The 22248-nt window shown below is 35.8% G+C and overlaps 2 protein-coding genes across 2 annotated transcripts in view; one reads left to right on the forward strand and one right to left on the reverse strand.

Moving 5' to 3' along the window:
* The window catches only part of LOC136029834 (bursicon-like), a 35618-nt gene extending 21378 nt beyond the window's left edge, over positions 1-14240 (reverse strand). Inside the window, exons 1-2 of the mRNA XM_065708291.1 lie at positions 14121-14240; positions 3679-3797 (exon numbers count right to left, since the gene is read on the reverse strand). Coding sequence (XP_065564363.1) covers positions 3679-3797; positions 14121-14175 — 174 coding nt within the window. The 5' untranslated portion in view covers positions 14176-14240. The remainder of the gene's footprint in view (positions 1-3678; positions 3798-14120) is intronic.
* A 249-nt stretch (positions 14241-14489) lies between these two features.
* Positions 14490-20975, forward strand: LOC136030454 (partner of bursicon-like). The gene is made up of 3 exons (XM_065709458.1): positions 14490-14616; positions 19672-19796; positions 20748-20975. Exons 1-3 carry the CDS (start codon positions 14505-14507, stop codon positions 20916-20918), a joined length of 408 nt encoding a protein of 135 aa, XP_065565530.1. The 5' UTR covers positions 14490-14504; the 3' UTR covers positions 20919-20975.
* The last annotated feature ends 1273 nt before the right edge of the window (positions 20976-22248 follow it).

The raw sequence follows: 22248 nt of genomic DNA on the forward strand, positions 1-22248 counted from the left end.
TGTTAAAATTCAAACTAGATATGACAAGAAGCTACTATTAAAGAATAAATGAAACCCAAAACGAACAGAAATTAAATAAACAATCATAGCAAACAAATATACAATAGGTACTAATATAAATGAATAAAATAGATCTTAAAAGGAGTGAAAATTAAATTGAATGTGGAAATCAAGCTTGAAACGAACAAAAGTCACTACAAACAAGAGTTTGGGTTTTGCCTCTTTCTCGCACAGTATCAGTTTAAAACCACAAAGATAAAATCAAACTGAATATTTGATATATAATGATATCAATTACTGAAAAATAATCAGTTCAAGATTTTATTTCGCTGTAATTTTTATTTTCATTTTCAATGCTGTAATGACTGGAAAAGAAAATATTTGTAATATAATTCGTACTCAGTGAAGCACCAATGACGGAGTAGGTTTTAGACTTTTACAGCTAAGGAAGGGGGCAGTATCCAAACTCTTGTTTGTATTAAAATTATATTTGTCTTGAACAGTCCTGGAAAGAACATATAAAATTAAACTGAATATTTGATACATACGATATTAATTACTGAAAGCTCATCACTCCAAAATTCAATTTTACTCTAATATTTATGTTTATTTTCAATGTTATAATAAACAAAAAAGAAAATATTTGTAATATAATTTGCTTTCAGTAAAGCACTAATGAAGTAGTGGGTTTTAGACTTTTACAGTGAGAGAAGGTGGCAAAACATAAACTCTTGTTTGTGGTGATTTTTGTTCGTTTCAAGCTTGACTTGCATATCAGTTTAAGTTTCATTCGTTTTAAGATTTATTTATTCATTTGTATTAGCACCTACTGTATGTTTGTTTGCTACGCTTGTGTATTTAATTTCTGTTCGTTTTAAGTTTCATTTATTCCTAAATAGTACTTTTTACTGATTTATTCATTAATATTAATACTTAATGTATTTCTGTTCGTTTTAAGTTTCATTTATTCCTAAATAGCATTTTTTTGTGATTTATTTATTTATATTAGCAGGGGAGAGGGGGGCGAAACCGTACAATTTTAGGTTTTTGACCCCTATAAGATGTTCTTCTAAAGATACAAACTTCAATTTTACAGAAAGCTTATTTATTCATTTTTCTTGGGATTTTTTTTTCAATGACTTCCATCAAGTCGTTTCTCAGTGAGACCCAAAAATTTATGACCTCATCAGGTGTCCGAAGTCGTCCCTACCGTCGGGTGACTTCGGATACATATGGGGCATTTCAGGACATCTATTAGTTAAAGATTCAAAACAGTATATTCAGATAATATAAAAGTAGCAGAGTTAACTGGAATACCAAAAGAACTCTAAAGGCATTTTCAAGCACTTCGCATAATTATTTTATGGCATAGCAAGAAAAGTCGCACCCAAATACAAGCCCTTTGACTGCTCGCCCTGTCCCCCCTCAGCAAAAGGAGTAGGTAGCTTCAGAATTATATCATCAAAATCAGTTTCTGCACAATCGCGACATTCTGGGAAGATGAACTTTTCAGTAGATTTGCGGAGGTAGTTTATTTTAGCTTCTGTGAAGACGTTCGGATTCAAAGGCCAAATTCCTGCCTTTTCGAAACCAGCTGTGATGTTATGAGGGTTCCGCTTTTCTAGAAAGAGCTGCTTGCACAACTTTGCTATTTCGTGTATTAAAATCCTCTGACCTGGATTCATCTGCAACCAAATGTCAAATGAATCCCTGATGGCATGTTTGAATGGCGCATAAGCCGGAACATCAAGGGGCTGGGTGCGATGAGAGCAATGGGGAGGAAAGTTCAGAAGATGAATGCCATTATCTTTTCAAAGGAAACTACTTCAATTGAAATATCGCTTTAGTGATTGTCGAACAAGAAAAAAACAGGATCCTCTTTGCTGGGTTTAACTTCTTTCTGGAAGTCCTGCATTAACCAAAGGAAATTCTCTGAGGTCATCCATCCACTAGGATGGGCTAAGCCAATATACCTGGTGGTCCATCTCGATACATTCTCTCGGGATCCTTGACTTTTGAAAAAACGAACACTGGTGGAATAGTCTGACCAGTTGCGGAAACATAACACAGCATTGTGGTATTGTTCCCTCTTTCTGTCGACACTGTTTGTGCCATCTATTTTGCCCCCTTTTTATCAATCACCTTTGGAGCCTGATCAACTATGGGCACTCCTGTTTCGTCGCAGTTTTAAATCCTACCAGGAGGAAAATAGAACTTGCTATGCGCGAAAGAAGGCTCCAATTACAACGGCATTGAAGCCGGCAGTACGAGCCTGGATTATATTTTCGGGTTTACCAATGGATAAACTGGCATTTCAATTCATAAATCCTTTAATCCAGTCAATTTTTGCTCTTTAATTCAGCTCCCAACTTGGTGGGTACTTGAGCTTCAGAGTTGTTGCCCATTGGTAGGCTATTTTTCTCGTTGCATTTGGAGTTAGTCTGTGGTTCAACATTGAGCACTTTTCAGGGTATACAGCGACTTCTCTCTCTTGTTCGGGAGTAAAAATGAACTTAGAACTTTCCTGAACACGATTATTATCATTTTTTGTACTCAGGCTACAAGATCTTATATTTTACTCTTGTAGCGTTTCCCGACATCCACAACGGTAGACTTCTTCAAAGAAAATTCTTTTGTGACTGCTCGGAAAGATGAATTCTCATTTACGACTTGTCTCACAGCACACTTCAGTAATTCTTGATCTGGGGGACCACCACCTTTCAAATATAGGTGCGGACCATCTGTGAAAGAAAAATCCAAAATGTCAAGAACGGAGGGAAGCCTATATGTAGTCTATAATAAAATTGAAATACTTAGTAATTTCCTCCGGCTACTTCCAGTTCCAGACTTGGAGATATCAGCATGAGGCAAAACCGGACACCTCGAAATGTGGCCGGAGTCCCCCCAAAAAATGGTCCGGAGTAAACCCTTATTAACGCCATTTTGAAAATTCAACTTTTTGTGGAAACTGCTAGACATTTATTGATGAGGATTACCAGGAAAATACCAAAAACATACCTCGTAGGATCCTTCTAACTTATGACCCTATAGCTACAAGAACTTACAAAAAAATTTGACGAGGACTACAGATGTCAAAATTTCCAGAGAGTATTTTAAAACTTCTTTACCTCTTATCTTATTGGTTTTTAGCATCAAACATTCAAAACTTTCGTCAAATGTACGCTACATGAATGGCATCTAGCGGCGATTTTCTGAATGGATTAGTTCAAAAACTTTGGACGATAGGTCCAAAGTACGGTTTTGCCCCCTTACGTTTTTGCTCCCCTCTTGTTGTATGTTTTTTGCTATGATTGTCTATTTAATTTCTGTTCGTTTTGGGTTTCATCTATACTTAACTTCTTGTTGTTTTTAGTCTGAATTATAACAGGTTTTTGTATATGCTGATTTTAAGTTTGATGTGTCCTTTACTTTTCTTTGAAAAACTTCTTTTTTGGAAAGTTTTTTAAATTAATATTGCAAAAAAGCAGCCCATTTGCAGTTGCTTTTCTCCCATTTTCATGTCTAGGCAGTGGTACTCTTATCACCTTAGTATACCAGTGTTGCATGGCACACGCGTAGAAGATATTCACCTTGAAGTATTAACGCTTCGAAAAAAAAGGTGTTGGTTTTCTATCGCATTAAAAGTAAAATGAACATAGAAATCAGTGGACTGCCTACCTGTACATAGCTTGAGCATCGACCTACACATGCAAACGAGGGTATGGGTCGCGGTACACAGCCAGGGTATTGAAGCACATGTAGCACAGGGGTTAGATTACATTCATCTGCCGTCGTATCTTAAAAAAGGACAAAATTTTCTTCAATTAGTATCTGATGGAAAGATTGCCGGTCCTTGAAATTTTTTCTCAAGATCTTCAGATTCAGAATCTGAGATTTGAACCTTGGAAAAGTGATTTTTGTTAAAGATTACTCTTAAAAATTGAATTAAACTGTAAATGTTTTTTTTCAAGCCTTATATTCAACTTATTTTCAAAAGATAGCTTAAGCATTGACATAGACATGCAAACGAGGGTATTGGTCCCGGTACCTAGCCAGGGTATTGAAGTACATGTAGCACAGGTGTACATTACATTCATTTGCCGTTGCATCTTAAAAAACACAAAATTTCCTTGGATTAGTATTTGGTGGAAAAACTAATATTCCTTGAAATTGTTTTCAAGATCTTCAGATTTGGAATCTGAGGCTAGTGTCTTGGAATTTTTTTTATTATTAAAGATTACCCTTAAGAATAAAGTTAAAATTATGTTTGTTCACTTTATTAATTTAAAAAAATTCATTCTTCCGGATTTTTCAACTTATTTTCAAAACATTGGTAAATATAAGTTACAACCATGTATAGTCTGGTTATATAAACTGAGGAACCAAATGACGAGGGGAAGGGGTTGCTCCGTGTAGATTTCGAAAAACACCCTTTTTTGGAACTCTCATTAAAAATAAATAGGATAAATTCACCCGCGTACATTTTTGTGAATCGGCCCCCATTTCTGCATTTAATTAAATTACTGAGAATCTAAATTTAATTTTGTAGATATTTCTACGACAACATGTCAAATTAGTCATTAAGTTCCGAGTTTATTAGTTAGTAATTTACTTTTTCTTTTAGATGAAAAAGGTAATATTCTTCAAAATTCTCCTTACGTTTTATTTTACGTTTTTATTAACTTATACATTACAACTACTTTGTCTAATCTTGATAGTACTCGAGATAACCATCAATGTCCTCCAATGAAAGTTCTCAGAAAGGGAGGTACGACAAACGTTAGTGATTTGGAGTTACTTTGGGATCATTTAGTTGTCATTCGAATGTCGATGTCGAGTTATCCCGTTTCTTTGCATTTATAGATAAGATATTTATTTCAAAAAATTTCTATCAAAAGCCCCAACGGACCGAGTTCAAATTTTGGAGTCACAAAACCAAAAAACAAAATCATAAATGAAGCAAACAACCAAAAAACTGGCAAAACAATGCGAAAAACAACAATATTAGAATTGCAAAACCGTTCATAAGTCAACAATATTATAAGTCAACATAAGTCAAGCGGTAAAATGTCGGAGAGAAAAAAGGTAAAAACGAAAAAAATAAAAAGATGTGAAATGAAATATACGCTAAAAAGGTTTAAAAGAGAACATATAAAAATCGGTATAGAACAAAAGAATCAAACTAACATAAAACATGGTTATCACCAGTACCGAAAAAGAGAAAGCGGAAAACTAGCGGTTTATTTTATCAATAATGAAGGGAACAAAGGTTTTTTCATACCTGGAGGTAAAGCAGTGGATGGGGGACAAGATAGGAGCAGGTTCAGAAACAGTGCGTGGCAGGCGGTGTCTGTTTGGAGAGCGTCTTTCGGGGAAAATGTTTCTCGTGCGAAGGTTTATTATTGTATTTTTTGCAAAACAGAGGCACAACGTTCTTCTCCTGTGCTCAAGCGTTTCCAGTTCGGTCTTTTTTAGAACGAGCAAGTATGGTACCTTAGCCTCTTTATTCTTAGGGCTCTTTTTTGAATGGATTCAATTTTTTCTGATTCATCGCAGGAGATGCCAAGATGCCAAACTGGACATGCATATTCAAGATGCATGCGGACAAAAGAAGTATAGATCAGTAAGGAATGGGATGGGGGGACGTTAAATTTATTCAAGAGCTTAAGGAGAGACGTGGACGCATTAGGCTCATGAACAATATCTTTAACGTGGATATCCCACTTTAAATTAGAGGAAATTGTAACCCCAACTAATTGAAAGGAAGACACAGAAATATCTGGCGGGACAGGGTGGAGGAAAATGGATGAGGTTTTAAGGAAACATATTGACATTATCAACGATTTAGAGGGGTTTTACTCTCATGTCTAAAAGCTCAGCGTCATATGCAATATCATTTGGGATGATCATAGGGTTGCTTACTAAGTTCTGACAGCGGGTTTTGACAACCGTTAGGTCATCCACAAATTTCCATCAGTCGGGAAATTCCTTAGAGAGGCTATTTATCATAACAAAAAGAGGAGGGGACCTAGGAGAGTATCTTGGGGTACTCCAGTGTGGACAGGGAGGGAACCAGAGTAATGATTCTGATATTTGTTTACATTTGATCTATTTGGTAAAAAAAGAGGCAACCAATTTTACCACGAAAGAATTAAAACTGAAATCAGTTACAAGGTTCTCAACTAAAATATTGAGGTTAAGAAGGTCAAAATTCTTTTTGAAGGTCAGTGTGAATTAAATTTATCCAGTAATTAGATTTTCCGAGAATTTTCCAAATTGAGTCGATAAGAAAAACAAGGTAATGGGAAGTAGAGGTGGATTTGATTTCAGTTCAATTGTCTCAGTTATGTAAGCGGCATGATTTCTTATGGCACTTGGTATTTACATAGCGACATATAGTGATTACATTTTCTGTCTGTCGGTCTCGGTTTTGCTAGTTCAGGCACTTCCAGATAAGCAAAGACGATGAAAGTTCACAGACGTATCAGGAACTGGTCCAGATTAAATTAGAGATAGTCACTTCCCCAATTCGACCATCTAGGGGGCGGGGAGTGGAGGGACGGTTAATTCGAAGAAATTAGAAAAAATGAGGCATTTTTAACTTACGAACGAACGGGCGATTGTATGTTAAGAAAATTGATATTTGGAAAGACCTCCTGTCTCAGAGCTCTTATTTTGAATCCTGACCAGATCTGGTGACTCTGGGGGGAGTTGGAGGGGGAACCGGAAATCTTGGAAAACGCTTAGAGTTCAGAGATCGGGATGAAACTTGGTGAGAGGAATAAGCACAAGTCCTAGGTACGTGATTGACATATCTGAACCATATCCGCTCTCTTTGAGGGTATTGGGGGATCTCTAGTGCTTCCGTAAGTTCAAGAATAAGCACAAGTTATGGATACGTGATTGACATAAGATGATCAGATCCGATCTCTTTGGGGGAGTTTGTGGAATTGCTATTGCTTCGGCGAGTTCGATGCTTCTTGACGTGCCAGGACGACAAAATCGAAAACTCTAATACCGAGTCTAATTTTAGGTTCCAACCTCGTCACAAGTACCATATGAGCTCTTGGCTCTTTCTCTTTTAGCCAATCTACAAGTAATTTTTCATATAGTCTGAGCAGACGAGGGCTTTGAAAGGAAGCCACTGAAAGCAAAAATGAGAGGAAACGGGATGTCTAAAGGGCAGACTCTTGTTTTTCGTAGTTTCCCAATTTTTCTACTGATCTCAGACGGAGATATAGAGGGGAAAGCAGGTGGGAGAACATCTGTAGGTAATTGATAAGACAATGCCGAAAGACTCTGGACTATATAAACAAGGAACTAGTTAAGATTATTAGCAGTAATTTTTGAGGGATTCATGTAGGTTGAAATCAAGCTGGTCTAGGCTCTTAACACAACATTTTTTTTTGGACCACCAATTTTTGGCAAACAATTCTTCGGCCTTATTCCTGTAGTAGGATCGGGCAGATTTACGTAATTTCTTTTCTTAAATTAATAGCTTTATCCATTTTACCATTTCTGAAAAGATCCAGTTTTTTTTCTAATTAACGCTCTTATGGGTTGATTAATGACTGGTTTGTCAGTGGAGCACTTCTTAAATCTTTTTCCTTGGAAAGAAATTAGATATTTATCATTGAGCTTTGTGTGAAAAGTCGTGATTTTTATCAAGATTATGCAAACTATAAATACCAGACCGATCCCTAGTACTCAGCCACGTTCCAATAAAAAGAAGGCTAGTTTTTCGAAGCGGGAGGTAAGAGCCATAAGTTACTGAGAATGAATGCTTAAAATTGAAAGGGGGAGACAGGAGGAGAAAAAGATTACACCCCCCCCCCCCAATGGAGGCAAAGCTAAGGGGGGACTGTAAAAGTTATTCAGATTAGTCAGAATGATATCTAGAGAGGTGTTTCCGCTAGTTCTTGGTATTTTTACTATTTGCTTAACTTTTAGAGAGTAGCAAATGGAATTCATCTTAAGTTCATTGGGGCCACGAACCAGAAAAAGTCCGGCATTTGGATGCTTAGAGACATCAAAATCAGCGCTGTTCTTTAACTGCTGGAGAAATTTGCGTCTTGCATCAATGTTCTGATTTGGTGGGTAATAGAAGATAGCTATGGCAATGGTATATTTGGGACAGAGGAGAACTTTAGGTCAAATACTTAGCCAAAGGATTTCATCGTACTTAGATAACTGAAAAGTAGAGGATGGGTCCACGGTAAAAAGGCCAGTGCCTTGGTCTGACAAGAAGCTTCATGAGGGGGACGTCACCTTATGCTGGAGGTAGGGATAAGCTGCAATCAACTTCTACGAAACAGGGGGGGGACGGTGACTGAAGTTCCTTTAGGATATTAAGCATCCTAGCTCTTGAAATTGGAGAGCGAAGGGTGCGAGGTGAAGGTAAAAAAGGTGAGTTTAAAGAATTTACCTGTATGGTTGAATTTTTCGTAGAGGAGCAGTCTAGACAACACCCTTATTCCAATTAGAAGTATCAATTTTGGCACACTTTTCTGCTCCTGCATAGAACAATCAATTGCATCCTCCGCATTTCACAAAGTTCGAAAAATTTTATGCTTATTATAAATACATAAAATTTAACAAGTTTTATGCTACCAATCAAAAGTTACGAGCCTGAGGAAATTTGCCAAATTTCGGAAAAAAGGAGAAAACCCCCCAAAAAATCCAGTGATCTTAATGAAAATTACAACATCAGATTCAGTAACAGAAATAACGTCCTGTAGAAGTTTCAAGCACCTATTTGCATTTTTTGCCAGAAGAAAATTCACAGATGCGTGTTTATTTATTTATTTTTTATTTGTTTTCCGGAGGAGTGGTTGCATCGAACCAGTGACCCTAGAAGATCGGTTGAGGACTCATTTGATCGGAATACAAAAGTTCTAGTGTCCTTTTAAAGTGATTATAAATATTGGAGGGTGGTTAGCCCCATCCCCCACGCTACTTTTTTCCAAGAAGTCACCCGATCAGAATTTAGAGATATTATGCTTTGTTGAAAATAGTCGAAATATTTAAAAAATGTATATTTGAGGATGACTTGACCCCCCACAGTCCCCGGTGGCAGAGTTTAAAGCTATGAGCTTCCCCATTATTTACATATGATACTGGTTATTTTGGAGTGTACATACATTTATCGGTCGAGGGGGAGGGGAACGTGAAAGGGCCCTTATATTGAAGGATTTTTCATGGGAGACGGGAAATTTCCATGAAGGGGGGTCCAGATTTCACGGTATTATTTAAATCAAAGATAAAAAATAAAAAAAGCAAAGTTTTTCAACTTGAAGTAGGGAGCAGCCTTAAAATTTAGAACTGACAGAAATTAGTACGTATATGTTTATCCTCTCCCCTTAATACTCCACTCTTTACGCTAAAGTTATTTCTTAGAAATTAAAAAAAAACTTATTATTTTAATTAAACGGCCCTTGTGTTTCAGGAGTCACTCTTAAATAATTTGAAAACAAAGTCAAACTTTAGCCTAAGGAGCGAGGTGTTGAGGAGGGGAAAACCCACCCCATTTACGTACTAATTTGTGTTCGTTTTAAGTTTTAATGTTGCCCCTTATTTTCAGTTGAAAAGAAAAATCTTTTTTTTTAGCTTAATTCATGTTAAACTGTAATCTGTAGGTCATCTTTTTGTCATACTTTACGGTGTATTGCTTTGTATAGTTTTGGCAAGCAATAAATTCGTATCATTATTATGAGAGACATTAGTTACAAATGTACTGAATTTTTTAGATTGAATGTTGCTTTAGAATTCTCAGTAACATACTTAAAAAAATTTGTAGATATTGATAATCAATTTGTAACTATTAATATTAATTGTAGTTAATAAGATGTGGAATATTTCCCCTATTCCAGTTCAACCTTTTCATACGGGTAAATTCCGTACGAACCATCTTTTGCATGTATTCTATGTATTTAGGAGATTCCCCGAAAAGCGATTTTCCATTAACGAGAATATTATATATTTGTTATTACTCACCACAAGATGTAAATTTCTATTCAAAAATTCAGAACATTGTAGATGACGGGTGTTATATAACAGCCGAAACTAATATATAGGTGGTTGTGATCTTGTTCAGTTAATCATTAAATTAATTTATTGGAAACCAGCTTAACAAGTATACTAAGAAAAAGCAAAACATTGGTGGAAAAAAATGAACACAAAATAGCAATTCAAAATGAAACAACAACATTTCTTGTAATCTTCTTGCAACATTTCTATTTTCTTGTAAATATAAATATATTGTATTTTCAAGAAAATAGTTAATATTAATCAAACATGGGGATATATCAGCGGAATGTCAAAGTACACATTTGGTGGTCCTCTCTTGGTCACTTTACTAAATTAATTAAAACAACTTCATAAAAAATAAATTCTTATGAGAGCAGTAACGAGCCATATGAAACGTAAAACCAGAAAAAATAAATTTCTAAAGTATTACGAACTCAAAACGACCAGAAACGACTGTTAAAGAACAAATGAAACCTGAAACTAATAGAAATTAAAAAAAAAAATCGTTTTCAAATTAATCCCTATAGCCGTTGCTCAGTACGGCCTTTTGAAATAGCCTTTCATGAAATGTTGGAGATGGGCTTTTTTGAAAACCTGGATTCATTGTGCTACTTTTACAAGCAGGTAGCAGTAAAAGTCATTTTATTTAGTTTAATAGTACCTTACCTTATAATAGTTGAAGTAGTCACGGCCAGAAGCAGTAGCAGTAGCTGTTATGAGTTGTCACACTCGTAATCACAATTTATCACACATGCAGTTGCAAGTAGTCACAGTGACAAGTAGTTGCAGTCGCAGTCATAACCTATCGCAATCACAAGCAATTTTATTCGCAAGTATTTGCAGGCTTTAGCAGTCGCAGTCGTAAGTGTTCATAGTCGAAAGTTTTCTCAATCGCAAATAGTCGCAGTTACAAGCAGTCGGAGTCGTAAATAGTCACGATCGTAATCTCAAGCAGCCTTAGTACCACTCACAAGTAGTCATATTCCTTAGTGTCTGCAGTCAAAAGAAGTCATAGGTGCAAATAGTCAAAGTTATAAATAGTCACACTATCAAATACAAATATTTACCACTGCAGTCACCGGTAGTCGCAGTTGCAAGATGTTGCAGCTACAAGCAGTCGAATTTCAACTATCGTGCATGTAGTGTATTTTAATCTTGTTTGATATCCTTCAACATTTTCTAAAAGTTTTACCCTAATAGCCTTAGCTTTTTTAGAGACTCGGGATCTAACATATCCCCTTTTCCCAATAGCCAAACTTTTATATGAACAATAGAAAATTTATGTAGCTTGCAACCTTGTCCCAGAGGCTATAGGTTGTTATGTAATCCCTGGAACCACATTTGTTTGACCTTTGGACTATTTTGAACAAGATGGCCAGTTCAAAATTTTTATCGGGCGTCTTTGGGGGGAGGGGGTGTTCAGCTAAAAAGGCGTGAGAGTCAGACTCACCACCCCTGACCGCTTTCAACAGTCTCTTCGGCATACCCTGAAGGTTTAAGGTTAATATACTATATTCTGTTCTTGAGGTATTGCAGATACATCCCGAACCAAACATTCTTCCTTTTCTTCGTGATAAATCCTACAGGCAAAAATGACAAATTACGCAATTTGAAACTCTTGCCCTGGGGGACCGTAGGTGCATTGTAGCATTGGAAGACCTTTTGACTATTTTAAAGAAAATCAATTTTTCAAAATTTCAATGAGTTTTGAGGAGACAGGTATCTAAAAAAGATAAGGGGAGGCTCACTACCCTTCGATCAATTTTCAACATCCCCCTCAACATACCCTAAGAGTGTCAGCCTACTGCCCGCAGCCGTTCCTTAGATATTGCTTACCCACCTATTTGACAACCAATGTGCACATTGTGTGTTTTGATGTGTTCAGCATTGTTTAGGGGGAAGGGTTATATAATCTCTATAGGCATAGGGATTTGACCATCACACTATTTTGAATAACGTGGCTATCAGCCGTTCTATAGATATTCCAGTTCCACCTTTTTGATATACTGGACTCAGTTAGTGGCTTTTGGTCCAGTTTAACATACCCCTCAATATTCTCCAAACTTTCATCGTAATCTCCTTGGCGTTTACGAAAACCCATAGAATCAAAAATTTCTCCTTTTCCTAATGATAAATAATGCATGTAAACAACGGGCAAATTGTATAATTTAAAATTCTTGCCCAAGGGCTGTTGGGGAGAACCTAAAAAGGGAAGTAGAGGGCTGGTTACCTTCCAATGACTCTTCAACATCCTCTTAACACACCCTGAAAGTTTCACCTTAATACCCTAAGCCTTTTTAGAGACCCAGGATCAAACATACCCTTTTCCCCCTTATATGTTAACAATGGATAACTTGCATAACTTACAGGCTGGGGCTGTGGGGGATTATGTCAACCAAGAAGCATAGTCGTTTGACCTTTGAACCACTTGAAAAAAATGGTAACCTCAAAATTTTAATGGGATGTATTTGGTGACACAGGGCATGGGAGAGGGGCTGGGCACCCTTCGATCAATTTTGACTCTTATATAAGCACTAGAACTTTCGACTTCCAATCTGGGATGGAAGTCTTCCAAATGGGATGTATTTGGTGACACAGGGCATGGGAGAGGGGCTGGGCACCCTTCGATCAATTTTGACTCTTATATAAGCACTAGAACTTTCGACTTCCAATCCTTTCAGAAGATTATATGACTACTCATTCCATATGTATGCTTTTGGGGAAAAATAATCCATAGAAGTATCATGGCTTCTTTACTGTATTTACGTTGCTTCTTACTAGGGATAGAATAAACCAGGTCACTGCGTTAATATTATTTTTTAAGAAATATATTAGTGTGGGATACCAAGCAAAACTTTCAAGAATTTACATGGGACTTAGTGAAACGAAGCTTTTTTGGCATTGTCAGTGAAGCTCAAATATAGAAATGAAGAAACGTAAGCCTCGTTCTTTTCATGTAACCTGTTGACTTACTATGGGATTGATTCATATTTTGTCCCCCAGAAAAGTGTTTGATCGCTTCTATTTCACTTTATTTGTCACGACCTATAGGTTGAACACGTCAAACCCCAAACAATCTTATTTGGACTTCGTCTACATTTATGTTGAGAGACAAAGCTAGAGTCGTATGAAGCTATAAGAGACAATCGGGAGTGCAACTTTATGAAATAGAAGGGTCAAAGTGTGTTCGTTGAACCTGAGGGCTAACAATTTTACACCATTTGGACGAAACTCGGAAATACCTTGAACGGCTGCATTCAAAGCATGGCACGTTTAATACGTGAAACATTTGGAATGGCTGATATCACTATCTTTCCGGACAGTCAAGCAAGCACCGGTGCTAATCTGAAACGGGACAAAGGGACGCTAATTGTCATCCATTATTCCAAATGTGAAAAGATCCTTTTTCTATCTTCATTAAAAATAGTAAAAATTCTTGCCTCCTCCCTTACATTTTCGAAAATTGGTACCATTACACTGCTAAGACCCATCATTCCCTTTTTTCATTCTAGATCAATGAAATTTAATTTGTGAAATGATTATACTGCTATAGCATTAAAACTGGTTCAATTATAACCTTTTATACCGTTACTGACAAGTAAATATTGGATGGCTACTACTTCCAGATATAACAAAACTGGCTAAAGCATCATTCAAATTACAAATATTGACAAACCTGATTCGTTTTTGTGTAGGCTACTGAAAAAGCTAAGCCTTAGCACATGTTTGCAAAAACCTGTTTTGGAGAGGGGGGGTGGGGTAAATTTTTGTTAATAAAAATTCGTCTCATTACTAATGCAAATTTGTAGGTGATTTTCTCAAGTTAAATGAAAATGGTAGTGAACAATGAAAAATGAGCTATATAGTACCGTAAAGGCAAAGGTATACTAAATAAAACTTGTATGTTTCTGTGGATACTTGAAGTTTTTTAGGCTTATCGTAGTTTTGACAGGCTTTTTGAAGAAACTAAATTTCAGCTGGGGGTGGGGCAAACAGTGGTCTCGGGTGACAGCTGCCCTATGCTCAGTAGAAAGTTACAACCTTCCTCTTTAGGTCGAGGCAAGTTTAAAAATTTACCAAAATCTTAGACTTACATTTTGTGGCCAGAATCCCAATCACTAAATACAGAACTTTGTCTAGATGTTCCATTTCTATACTAGAAAACCCAGTCAATGAAATGCAAGACTTATACAGTGCTTATAAGGTGTTTTAAGAGGTTTAAGGTCATGCGTAAACAATTGAAATAGCAGGCTTTTAAGTAAGCTGATTTTAATGTTTCTAGAAAGAACAAAGTAGTTCATAAGGTTCTCATCAGTAGGGAGTCGATGATTTTATATTTCACTTTGTGGAGAAACAACATTTACCACTTTGGAAAATGATTATTTGAAGTTTTCTAAAGTGCGACCAGCTGAGACAAAATGATCTTTTTGGGATATAAGGTCAAGCTGTTTTTCAGTAGCCTCAGTTAATAGCCAAAAATGCTTCGTAGAAGTTCAGTTGCAAGCCTACTGTTGACACTTAGCATTTCTAATGTTGTTACAAGAGGAGATTCGTGTGAGACTCTGCCCTCTAGCGTTCATATTACAAAAGGTTCGTAACACATTACTGTTGTTTTGTTCATGAAAGGGGCACAACAAAGAGAAAGAGTAATTTATGCGAGTTGGATCTTTATTGATCTAACCTGGGAAGGCAGGGATTAACAAGAGCTAAGAGCTCATATGGTACTTGTGACCAGATCGGAAGAGCCAAGAACTCATATGGCATGAGCTCTAGCAAAATTCTAAGAATCAATAGATTGATTTAAAAGGGAAATCAGAGGCTTAATGCCGGTGGGGGTTTAATAGAGCTCTGAGACGTGAGGTCCTTCTAAATATCAAAATTCATTAAGATCCGATCACCTATTCGTAAGTTAAAAATACCACATTTTTTCGATTTTTTCCAAATTAACCGTCCCCCCACTCCCCCACCAGATGGTCGAATCGGGGAAATGACTATTTTGAATTTAATCTGGTCTGGTCCCTGATACGCCTGTCAAATTTCGTCATCCTAGCTTATCTGGAAGAGGCCAAACTAGCAAAACCGGGACAGACAGACCGACAGAAATTGCGATCGCTATATGGCACTTGGTAAATACCAAGTGCCATAAAAACCACTAGCGCCACTTACAACGTAGCCGTCCGGCCGCTTCATTACAAATGTAGGAAATTTCAAAGAAAGCTGGCACCACATCACGCTTTTCGTAAAATAGATTAGACTGTGCGATTAATTTCTCAATTGAATCTTCATACATCAGTTGCACTTGGAGAGGCGTAATTATTTCACCTAAGGCATGGTCAAAGTTGCAGGTATATTGGTGTAAATCATACCTTAGGGCTATTAGGCCTTTCAAGACGGTTAGTTTTAATTTTAGTAGGATTTCTAGGCCTTCAGACCTTCGACCTTAGTTCCGCCTGTGCCATCGGCGGCGCATAGGGCATCGACAAAGCATCTCCATTCATCGTGCATGGACGACATTGCGATGATATCCTCCATTCATCTTTCAGTGAGCTTACAGCCATCTTTCGGGCCCAGTCCAATATTCTACACAGAATATTCTTTGGGCGACCTCTTCTATGCCTACTGTCAGGTTTCCAGATAGGCATTTAAAACACTAGAAAACTGTGTTCAAAATTGTATTCACTAAGTGTGGCAACAAGGAAGAAAAAAAAATCAGTACAAAAAAAAGTACTGAAAAACAGAGCTGGTCGTAAATTGCTGTTAGCTCAATTTTAGGGCTTGAGGCTAAATCTCAGTTATACTAAAATATCAAGTAAAACCTTTAGGAGTACTGGTGCCAAAATGCAGAATGTACTAAATTTTGCCTCCACCTCAGTATTTAGATAAACTAACCGAATAACTTTCTTAAACCTAAATAGAAGTTTCTGTGCTGAAACTAAAAAACAGTAAATCTGATAAAAAAAAAGAGTATTTCGTTAAAATTTGATAAACAGTAACAATAACATTAAAACAAAAAGTAAAACAACAGCAACAGCAACAAAAAAATAAAATAGTAAATCTAATAAAAGGAGACAATTTATGAATAAACTCAGTTAATGTAATCTACCATTACAAACACAATTTCTAGTTTCACTCATGCAGCCGTGCAGTCAGGATTATATTTTGCAAACGATTTAGCTCATTTTTAGGGGATGGAGTGCAGCCACGTAAAGCACATCTTAACCTACAAGATGTAAAAGTTTCTAGAGACTCCTAAATGCTAAATAATTTAATTGAAAAGAAGATTCGCATAAGAAAGTTTTACGAATTTTCTTAAATTAAGTAATACAATATTTTTACTTGTACTTCTAATTCTTATTTCTTACCCTCTTTGTCCTTTATTTTCTTTTCCTTTCTCCTCATATCTTTCCTTCAGTTTTACTGAACTTGTAAGGCAGCGCCTAAACTGACCTTCAAAAGACTAATTGCCCTTCCAGGCAAAAATATAATTTTTAGAGTACCAAGACCCAACCTGACAGCTGTAATTTTCTAAGATTTTTCTTTTGGTTGTTTCAAAATTATAAATATGCTACAGCAGCATCACATTTCTGTCAGGTTTGCCTCTTTGAACCATGAAAGATGAATCAACAAAACTAAATAGTTAAATTAGAAAGCACTAGCAATCTCTAAGCACTAGCAATCTCTAAGTACCCCAGCATAACTACACCTTGAAAGGAAATCTACACCCTCTCAAAATACTTAGGGTTCTGTGTTTTTAACATTTTTTTTTATTTCCCTCAACATTTCGTTTTTTTTTAAGTTAACACCTGCTGCTTTGAAAAATTGCATTGCAGCATTTTATTAAAAAATGAATAACTGATCCTTCCTATTTAGCAATGATATATATATAGCTGTGTTAGTTTCCACTGAACCATTCCAGGCGTTAGATTTGATTTTCACTGCCCTCTGTACTTTGAATAGAAGGTAGGCAAGAAAAAATTTGAATCCTGGTAGTATGAAGATTCAAGAAATTTTTCTAAGAGATTGGTCTGGCTTCAATGATATTCTAATTCTAATAAGAGTCCACATTAGGTCCGGATACTGGGTTTCTGGGATACTTTTTTCCGCTAGAAAGCCTTAAAGTACTTTCAAAACAATATGAGAGGGGGCACAAATACTTAAAATAGAACCAAAATAAATGTGGAATTTACGTTTTAAATGAACATTCTATCGAACATATTATGCTCCTGTCAAAAATTGAATTGAGTCAAAATTGGAATCAGAAAGATCTGTTGAAAGTTGCAGATCTTGTAGAATTTGACCGGCATATACTTTTTTGTTTTTCATTGCAATATTTAATATGTTTCTATTGTTTAATTTGTTTCTTGTTCTATTGTTGCTTTTGTAGCCGGTCACCGAGTTTTGAAAGTTTCTGAAAGTTAAAATCTTGGTAAACCCCGTTAGTTTCGTTTTCATCTTGGATGCTTTCCACCGTCATTTCTAATAGTACTACTAATATAAGGGAAGCTGTTTGCTTGAACAATCCTTTGGTTACTCAGTGCCGCCTTTTTATTTTCACTTATTCCTAGCCTTAGCGACTTTATCTTCTTAAAATTTAATTTCAAACTTATTCTACCACCCTGAACTCGCAAAGCCTCTTTGTGTTTATTCATCATGCTCACATTTTCATCTAAGATGCTTAAGTCATCAGCATAATCCAAGTCCAAGAAAGTTTAATTTTTTTATTTGATTCCGTGTTCTTCCATTACCTTTTAGCATTGTGCTCCTTAAGGATGAGTCAATGAAAATTATCCATATAAATGGCGATAGAAAACAACCCTGTTAAACTCTAGATTAATAAAAAAACCGGCTTCTAACCTCATTTCCTACATTAACTACAGCAGTGTTATTCTCGTACATATCACTAATCACTTTTAAAGTATTCGTCTGGTATCAAACAGTTCGTGGTAACGAACTGTAAGTATGGAGCGATTTGGCTCAACAAACAATAGTAACCAAAAATCTATAAAACGGAACTTTAAATATCAATAGGTATATTAAAAGAATCAGCTTATTAAGATGATTCGAAAAAATTAAGATTCATCAAGTTTAGTGTTACCATCAACAGTTAGAGTTTGTGAAAATTTGCCTGATTTTGAAATAGGGGAGAAATACCCCCTAAAATTAAAGGGATCTTATTGAAAATCACAGCATTAGGTTAAGGGTACTAGAAAACCCTACTGCAGAATTTTCAAGCTCCTATCTTCAAAAATGTAGAATTTTGGTATTTTTGCCAGAAGGCAAATCTGTCCAGAAGGACGGGTGCGTGTTTATTTTTATTTTTTTGTTGTTTTTTTTTCCAGTGATGGTTTTATCGAAACAATAGTCCTAGAAGATCAGGAGAAGGAGCTACTGAACAGAAATCAGAAGTTCTAGTGCCCTTTTTTAAAGTGACTAAAATTTTTTTAGGGTAACTGGGCCACCTCCTACGCCCATTTTTCCCCAAACTTTTCTGATCAATATTTTAAGATATGCATTTGTTCGGTATAGTTGAAAGGTCAAATTATTATGTTTTTGGGTGCGAAATAAGCCCCTTTAGTCTATAGGGAGAGGCCTGTAAGTTATGAAAGTCGCCCTTTGTTAACGTATAGCATCTGTTATTTGGAAGTATCCAGACATTTTTTCTTTGGGGGGGTCTGCTTGGGCTGGATTTCTATAGGGATAATCTTGCTTGAAGAAGCAAATTTCTGGAGGCTGAATATTCCAGGGTAAATGTTGCACTGGGGGAATTTGACAGAATTACTATACGAAATTCTTTTTAATTGTCTTACATTCTCTTTGCCGAATTTTTCATGTGAAGATATTCCAGGGGGAGGGGGCTATTTTCCACATGTTGTGTGTTCTGGGAAGTAAGAAGGGGGTATTTCTGGAGTGATCGAGAAACCGATTAGAGATTGAAGCCTTGTTCAAACGAAAGGAGGCTTAGGAGAATTTTTCAGGCTGAATCGTCGTCAAGAAACTTTACAGAGATGGGTATTCTCAGCGAAGATATAACTATCTGGAGAGAATTTGACGGGGGTGCACTTTAGGTTAAATGCAATTTCCACGGAGGATTTTTCCGTTTCGGGGAGGGATATATCTCATAGAGGGTGGGCCAGAATTACCGGCATTATTTGAAAAAGGAACATAAATTATTCTATATATGAAGGTTGTCCTGTGGTGGCGCAGTGGATTTGGCCTTAGCTTGGTAATACGGGACCCAGAGATCGAATCACGCTGCAGGAATGCATTGCAGGGCCGACGCAGGGACCTTAGTAGTCAAGAAGCGTCGTTAATTCTTAAATCGAAAAATTATATATGAAGGTTTGCCCCCTCCTTAAAACGTTGCTCTTTAAGCTGAAGTTTGACTGTTTGTCCCAATTTTTTAAGAGCGTCTACTGAAACACGGGGGCCTTTTAATTAGAATTAAATAAAAAAATAGTCTTTTTTTTAACTGAAAGTAAGGAGCGACATTAAAACTTAAAACGAACAGAAATTACTCCGTGTTTATATGGGGATGCTCCCTTCTCAACGCCCCGCTCTTTACGGTAAAGTTTGACTCTTTCTCTCAATTCTGCATTATTAAACAGTAAGAATACATGTTACTCATCTGGATTTCTTTTTCTTCAGAGGAATATACAGAAAGTGGGTCACTGGCAAGGACTTGTGAAGGTGAAGTAGCAGTAACAAAGTGTGAAGGGACTTGCAACTCCCAAGTCCAACCTTCTGTTAATCATCCTACAGGATTCCTCAAGGTACAGTTCTCTTCTTTTTTCAAATCCCTAAATCCATATTTCTAAGTCCCTATTTTCAGATCACCGTATTGATACTGAAAACAGAAAAACGTGTACTTTATTTGTGGGAGACTAAGTGCTAAATTTAATTTCAGGAAGGAGGAGAGAGACTAAAGTAAACTTGTTTATACCCCCTTCTTTTTTTTTATAAATGTTCTTTCTTTTTGAAAGATATTATGAACTTTTAAGAACCTAATTATTGTGCTGCGTCCTAAGTCAGTTGTCCCCCCCCCAAGCTGACAAAGCTCTGAATTGCAATATTGTGGCTTGAAGAAGTATGTTCAAAAGACAGAGATAGAAAATAAGAGCTAAAGAAAAATTAAAAATAAGACCTTTATCTTATAGAAGGTATCTTGATAAAAAAAAAAATTAGGTGCACACCCTTGATCTCTTATCCCTCATCCCCCAGAATCCAAAATTCTGAATGAAACATCAAAAGCCGCTTCTGCACCATTTCGCCGCTGCACACTTTTGGGATAATTACCAAAACTGCTCAACTCAAAAGGATGATCGGCAAGGTAATTTATGTTCAGTCATGGTTTGATATTCCTAAACTATATCCCCCCCTACTTCTCCTCCCTTTAAAAACAGTTTGGAAACATTGTCAGCAATTTTTCCTATAAGGTTTGAAAATTTCAATTACGATATATAGACATGACAGTAGCGATTTACTTTCATTGTTTACGAAGAGTGCTTACTTCTTTTTCTTATCTAAGATCCTGAAATTATAAACCAAAAACTTTAGTTTCTAGACAAAAAGCTCCGCGTTAGATTTCTGAAGATAATGAAAAAGTTGCGAAGCTTTTTTTACTACCCATCTTCAAAAGCTGTTTTGCTGAACTTTTTTTCGTAATCTTAATACATATACATTTGTAAATTGGAGTTAATGATTTGAACATTTACTATTTTTAGGAGTGTCTCTGCTGTCGTGAGGGTTTCTTAAGAGAGAGGCGAGTGTCTCTCTTAAAATGCTATGATTCAGATGGCAATCAAATCAAAGGGGAAAGAGGTGTCATGGAGGTTAAGCTTCGAGAACCATCTGATTGCAAATGCCAAAGATGTGGTGAACTAGTTTCAGGCTAGACAAAATGGAATATTTGTGTGGTTTTTATTATGAAATAAAGATGTAGATGATGAAAATGAACTCTTGGAATACTTTTTGAGTCGTTGTTATGATCTACTTTTACACAAATAGTAAGGAAGGTGATTGCATGTCTACGGTGGACGAATACTTTGAAATATCATTGTTCTCAAAAAGAAAAATGAATCTTGAATTTTTGTAACCTTGTAGCTTAACCTGAGTAATAGTAGTTGGGCTCTAGCATAAGTGAAGTTTGAAGCGTTTATTCATAAAATATATAAACTTATTTAGCAAATGATGAAATACTCTTTTCTGGTGACGACTACTATGACTCACCTCATATAATAAAAAAAGTAAACACCGACAAACATGTAGGAAAGCAATAACTTTCTAACTTTCTAACAACAGTCGTCCATACTGGGTACGACAATTTAACGCATCTAGGAAAAGTCACTTTAAGACAATAGTTAACCGGGAATACTCATCCACTGATAACTTGTCCCTGGAAAACTGTACATCCAGAAAACGTGTTGCCGATGAATTTTCCGAGGAAAAACCATATATATATATATATATATATATATATATATATATATATATATATATATATATATATATATATATATATATATATATATATATATATATATATATATATATATATATATATATATATATATAGAAATATACATAGAAAGATTTTTTTTTTGTTCGACCAACAATAAACAAATCAACAACCTGGACCACCCTGTGATACTAGACCAATAAATATATAAATAATAAATAAGTAAGAAATATAAGTAAAAAGAAATAAGTAAGAAGTAAGAAATATATAAGTAAGAAATATAGGTAAGAAATATTATATTTCTAAATAAGAAATATATATATATATATATATATATATATATATATATATATATATATATATATATATATATATATATATATATATATATATATATATATATGGCCTGGCACTCAGTACAAGGCAGTCTTTTTAATATGGATTCTCATTGTCAATGGTCATCTAACTTCAGACAATTTAAGCCTTTAAATTAAGCTGATGCCATAACGTCACCTCTTCTTGATGTCATGACGCTATTCCAGGTTTTGCAAAAATACAAATTTTCCCCTAAAATCCTGACCTATTTAGATCGTTCTTATGGCCCGTAATGTCCATGCTGTTAATATATATATATATATTTATCAATCGTATAGTCAATTTAAAAAAGAAAAATAACTCTAACAATAAGACTTTTGTCGGATGTTGTCAGGGCTTCCTTCCACACTTCATTATAAGTTTGTCGCTCATTTTCAGGGGGTAGCAAAATC

Source organism: Artemia franciscana, chromosome 8 (genome assembly GCF_032884065.1).
Source record: "Artemia franciscana chromosome 8, ASM3288406v1, whole genome shotgun sequence".
Lineage (NCBI taxonomy): Eukaryota > Metazoa > Arthropoda > Branchiopoda > Anostraca > Artemiidae > Artemia > Artemia franciscana.